We start from the raw sequence: 6,000 nt of genomic DNA, 5'->3' as shown, positions 1-6,000 counted from the left end.
CTTCTCCGGCATCTCGTGACCGCAAACGGCACGAGATTTCCCTTTCATTCCTCCCCCTCCACGGACCGCTCTCAGGACTCACCTTTCCACAGCTCTGCTTCCGAAATGGCGCCTAAACGGACGGGAGACAAATAACCAGCCTTAAGTGACTGGCGGTTGGGCGTTCCTCAGCCCCAAGAAACGGAAAGCCGAGCAATCGATAACACCGTTCGAAGCCCCCATAGGCGTTCAAACGCCGCCTCGGGTGAGGGCAGAAGCGAGGAGGATGAGGGCCGGCTTCCCTACCGTCCTCGACCAACCACCCCTTCCCGCGAGCGAACGCTGGTGGTTGAGCCCGTGACATCATCATCATGGCAACAACCGCTGCAGTGGAGACACGACCGCGATGGCGCTGAGGGGAGAGGGCGGTTTCCGACCGTGAGGCGCACGCAGCTCCGCCTGGTCTGGGGGCCCCGCCGCGGCCGTTGGTGTTTCAACGGCGCGCCCGCGCGCGCGCTCGGCCGCTCCCCCCCGCCCCCCTGCGTGCTCCGTCCGCTCCCGCCTGGGCGCGCGAGCGAGCGCGAGACGCGGCGAGCGAGGGCGGCTGCGCTCGTGCTGCGGCGACGGCAGCAGGCTGGGGCGCGAGGAGGAGGGAGAGCCTCGGCCGCGGGGTGTACCCTACGGCCGCCCTCGCCGGCGCCGGCTCTAGCAACGGCGAACATGTTCTCAGTGAGGGTCGTGACCGCCGATTACTACATGAGCAGCCCTCTGCCCGGCCTGGACCCCTGCCAGTCCCACTTCAGGGAGGCCCCGGTCAGGAGGGTGCCGGTGGTGAGAGTCTTCGGAGCCACGCCGTCAGGTAAGAAGCGACGAGGCGCTCCCAAGGGAGGGCGGCTCGCTGCGGCGGAGGGCCCCCTTTGCGACCCTCCGCCGGCCGGGTTGGCCGCTGGACTCCCGCAGCCCTTGGCTAAGGACTGGCTCTCCCTTGACTGACGGGCGGGCGCTGCCCTCGCCCTTCCTTCCTGGGGTGTTGGGCGCCTCCCCGACCCGCTGCCTCCTCTCCCCCCCCCCTTCCTCCCGCCGCTGCGGTTGAGCGAACTCCTCCGCCTGCCGTTAACGGACACCCGCGTGTCTGCTCTGTGTTTGTGAACGCTTGCAAGCAAGGGGAAGAGCGCCTTCCCTTGCGCGGGGGCCCGGCGCCGCCGGCCCCTGCCTGTGGCACGAACGAGCAGGGGGCGAGAGGATGCGGGGCTGTCTGTACTTGTCTGTGTTGCTGCGTCTGAAGAGTGTAATCCTTGGGCAGACGCTGCAGGAAGCGGACGATCGCTCTCCGCTCCCCCCACCCCGCCCCCGTGTATTATAAGCCATAATGAAATGCAGCTGTATAAACACTGCTTTTGTCCTAGTGGCTGTGCAGAGCCATAACTCTTCTTGTTTTTCATTTTAAGCATAAAACGTCCTCAGGTGTACCAGGTTTGTGAGCTATGCTTGAAGGTTCCCTTGAGGATACATGGCAAGGACATCCTAGATCACTGGCAAAACCTCCTTTTAAATTGGCATTCTCTAAAGCTTATATATTTTTCAGGAGTATGCATTTATTTCTTTTTTTGTTTGTTTGTTTCTACCCTGCATTTTAATCCTGGAAGATCCCCAGAAGGAATATCCTAAACACGTATTGATACCTTCTTGGGCTTTGCTGTATTTGTAGGTTTTTAAAATCTCTTTTTACGCTTTCGTGGACTTGGATTCTCTACAGTACACTCCCCTCCCAGTGAACACCTGTTACTAGTTACACTCCCCTTCAGTCAACCCCTCTGTATCCTTTGTTTTCCCTTATGATATTGATCTCTGTTAAATTAACAAACTAGTTAACCTGTGGTAAGCGTACAGTGACTTGGGGAACTACAACTTCTAGCTGGACCACGTAATATGTATAAAACATAGTATGTATGTAATATTGATGGCATGGCAAAACCCGAGTCATACAGAAAAGGACTACATGTCGCTACTAAAGGCTGCTTTTGAAACTGAGAAGATATTTTCGGAGGGTAGCAGTGTTTGCCTGCAGTAGAACAGCTAGATATGAATCCAGTAGTGCCTTAGAGACCAACTGGAATTTTGGGGGTATAAGGAGTCAATACTCCTTTTGTCTGATATGCTATATCTGTATTGCTGTATCTGATGAAGGGAGCTTTGATTCTTATTGCTGAGTAAGGTGCTACTGGATTCATATCTGGATATGCTGGTGTGGAACAGCAGTAACTTTTCTGTTTGCACATATTTCGTATAATACATGTTGACACACACAGAGCTGCTTTATACTGAATCAGACCACTGGTCTATCATAGTCAGTATTGTTTATTCAGACTGGCAGTGGCTTTCCAGGATCTCAGGCAGAGGTCTTTCATATTACCTCCTACCTAGTTTTTTTAGTTGGAGATATAGGCATTGAACCTGGGACCTTCTGCATTCTAAGCAAATGCTCAACCACTGAGCCAGAGCCCCTCCCCAATTCTACATAATTTCTAATTGTACGTATATCAGTAGTTTTCCAGTTACTTTTAGGAAAGGAAGGTGTTTGAGTGTTATATAATGCTCTGCTTAATTGTTTGTTTAGTTGTTTGCTTAATTGTTGCTTAGCTCCTTTGAGCCCGGCTTTGGCTGGGGAGGGTGGAGTAGAAATTCAATAAAACAGTTAACAAACTTGGAGTTTGATGTTCTATTTCTTGATCTTAAATGTTGCTTCTCCTGAGGAGATTATTTTTAATTGTAATGGTGACATTTTTTGATATGTACATTGTTCCTATATTTAATTACTAGCAGTAAGTATCCCCCCCCCCAAAAGCTCGAACTGTTAAACACAAAAAGGCCCTCTATTTGGTCAGTATGAGCTACGGAGAACCTGGGAGGAAAGGATGAAAGGTTTTTGCTTTCCCTTCTGTGATGCCTAATACAAAAGCAGAGAATCATGCCTTCTTTATTTTAGTTCACTTTAGTTCATGAATAACTAGGGGGAGGGAAGGGGTGTGGTCACCATTCCCACTGCTTTTACAAAAGGGAGAAATATTGCTACTCTGCCTTATGTGAAAGACTACTGTGAAAGCAGAGAAAGCTTCTCAGTTCTCTGCACGTATCACAGGTCTTGGGGGAGGGGTTAGTGTCAACCACAAAAAACGTCTGTCTGTGCCTACTGACTGATAAATTTACATAGTGCTTTTCTGATATGTGAGGTGGGTCCCAATGCAAATTAGAGATTGACACAACATTAAAACATACCATAAAACTTTAGAAACCACTAGCAAGGTTGGGACGGATAAGGGGTTAACCAGCAGCAAGAGCTGACAGGCCAAGAGTGGGCGGAGCCAGAGAGCTGACACTCTTGAGTTCTGAGAGACAGAAAGCATTGGAAGCTTGGGACCAGCCAGAGAAGGCTGTGATAGATTCAGGGCTTGGGTGAGGAGACGAAGAAGATTATACTCTGTGAACCTGAGGGGTTCTGTGAAAGCCAAAGCTATTGACACACACAACCTGTGGGAGTGACAGGAATGAGAACTGGGTTAGAGACCGAGGGCCCATTCTCAAGTCACAAGGGGAATTAGTCTCTGAGGTAGAGCTATTCCAGTAGCAGGAAGGTGTGGAGGATTACAACCACTAAGGTGGGGGTAGTCAGAGAGAGAGCTAGGCTGGGGACAGAGTTTTGAGAGTCTGAAGCTGAATGACAGACTGAGAGTCTGAACATCTGAATAATAGTTCTGTGAGGTAGAACTAAGCTTAAGAACTGAGAACTGAAAGTAACTTGAGTAAAGAGAACATCTAAGCTATTTCTCTAAAGCAATCTTGCTTGTATCAATCTAACTCTGAGTTTTCCCTCCAAAATTTCTGCCTTTTCCTGAAAACCAACCTCTGTGTGTTCTCTTTAATAAACTTCCCTGTTTCCTCTGTTTAAGTTGAAAAGCCTCTTGTCTCCTATTTCTCACTGAGGTAAATAAGGGTGTGGGACTGGAGGAGAAAGAAATAATCTCCTCATAAATATACGCAGGCCGACGCTTTTCCCCTCAGCATATAAGGCCGGGCTGAGTGAGTGGGATATTGAAGTGGTTGGAAGGGGGGGTGCGTCGTAAAGGTAAAAATAATAGTATCAAAAACAGCTGACAAAGCCAACATCTTAAACACTTGCAAATGCCCTGTGGAATAAAAAGAGCTTCACTATGCTTGTAACAGGGTGGAGGGAACTACACCCTTTGAACATACAAGATTTGTGTGAGATTTGCTTTTTACTAAAATAAGCATGGAGAGTACATTATATATGCCCACAAAAAAAAAAACTCCTAAAACTGAAGAATTAAGTACCCTGAGGTCAAGAAACCACATGCAAAAGGTGTATAATAGAAATATAGAGGCTATATTAAGGCCTTAAGTTGTGGATTTTATTGTAATAAATATATTAGATAAATTTTCATAAGATTATTCATACTTTTGGCCCTTTTGCGTGTGGTTTCTTGAGTACATTATATATCTCACTGAAATAAGTCAGAACAGTCTTTATGATTGGGGCTGAACAAAAGTATGTAAGTCTGTCACATCTCATTACAGTTTTGATACATTTGTACTCTGTTTCAAAATAAATTCTTCAGCTGGGGCTTTGTTAAGAAATAAGCTTCATGCCTCGTCAGCTTAGTCAACACAGGCTGTGTTCATACGACATTTCTCATGAGATCCAACATGAAAACTTTGACCAGCAGTATTGCAATTTAAAAAAAACCTCAATATTGCTAGGCCACAAAAGAATTGTTAGTCTTTTGAATGAAAGTTGGATACTTGTTTCTAGTAGAATAGTGGCCACAGATGGGGAAAAACACAGGATTTTTTTCAGTGCAATAAACATTTATCTGCGGGTCACCTGATCATTATCTTATGATAGATGACATTTACAAACTTGCATTATGATATAAATTGTCCTAGAAGCTTCTATATGGCATCTTCCCTCGCAGTATACAAATAATCCCACAGCAAAGTTAATTATCACACCGTATGAATTGATACTTGTGTGAACGAAGTCAGAGGCATCTACCTAAAACTACTCATCTACATACATTCTACCAAATACATTCCTGCTAATATTGAATCTCTTCCACTAGTTGCGAACTTTTTTAAGATTAAGGGGTATATTCTATTGTGGAAATTATAACCATGTTATGTTCAAACTGACATTGGAAGTTTTCACTTTGGTGAACTGTATTGCCTTTCAAAGAAATCACTGTTAAGCTAATGTTGCCAAGAACAAAAACAGCAAATCCGGCCAATCTGCAGACAATGTTGGAGTCTGTCCATATTTTTGGAGGGGGGAATCCAATGCATGTAGGAACATATGGCTTTACAAATTAACTAAAAGATTCCTCACCCTGCACCCCACCAAAGACTCTAGTCTATTGACAAATAAATATGCTTCAGGAGTTGTAAGCACTTGTCCCTGTGGTAATCCCATAAACAACATCCACAGACCAGTAGTCCAAAAGAGAGTTGATTTATTGGAAAACCTACAGGTGTACAGAGCTAACAGGTAAATTGGCACGAGTGGGAACTGGTAGCACAGTACAGGGCCTGTATGGGAAAGCATTAGTCACAACGGGTCATGGCAACCCCCCTCCCAACGAGGAGCCGTTCCCATGGGAGAGAGCGCTGGAACAGGAATTCAACAGTTAGCAGGCTCGGCCTTGAGATGCACCTGGTGGAACCGAAACCAAAACATTCTCAGTCTGACAGGCTGCTGAGAGCAGTGGAAAGCAGGCCTGACATCCTGCCCTCCTTTAGCCCCCCCCCCCCCCACTGTTCCATCTGGGGGCGGCGGTTTGTGAGGGTAGGCAGTATGGAATTGGCGGACCAAACGGGGTGCAGACATATCACGTGCGCGTACCCACTCATCGTGAGCGGAACCGAAATGTTTCCAACGAACTAGATATTGGAGAGACCCATGATGGATACGGGGCTCCAAGACCTTTGCAATCTCAAAATGTTCCTCCC

General features: G+C 47.2%; 1 protein-coding gene across 1 annotated transcript in view; it reads left to right on the top strand.

Moving 5' to 3' along the window:
• The first annotated feature begins 692 nt into the window (after nucleotides 1-692).
• REV3L (REV3 like, DNA directed polymerase zeta catalytic subunit) overlaps nucleotides 693-6,000 on the top strand; it is a 112,331-nt gene continuing 107,023 nt past the window's right edge. Inside the window, exon 1 of the mRNA XM_056856958.1 lies at nucleotides 693-838. Within this exon, the coding sequence (XP_056712936.1) occupies nucleotides 700-838 (139 nt within the window). The 5' untranslated portion in view covers nucleotides 693-699. The remainder of the gene's footprint in view (nucleotides 839-6,000) is intronic.

The sequence above is a fragment of the Euleptes europaea genome, chromosome 10 (genome assembly GCF_029931775.1).
Source record: "Euleptes europaea isolate rEulEur1 chromosome 10, rEulEur1.hap1, whole genome shotgun sequence".
NCBI lineage: Eukaryota > Metazoa > Chordata > Lepidosauria > Squamata > Sphaerodactylidae > Euleptes > Euleptes europaea.
This window is presented reverse-complemented; position numbering and strand designations above follow the sequence as displayed.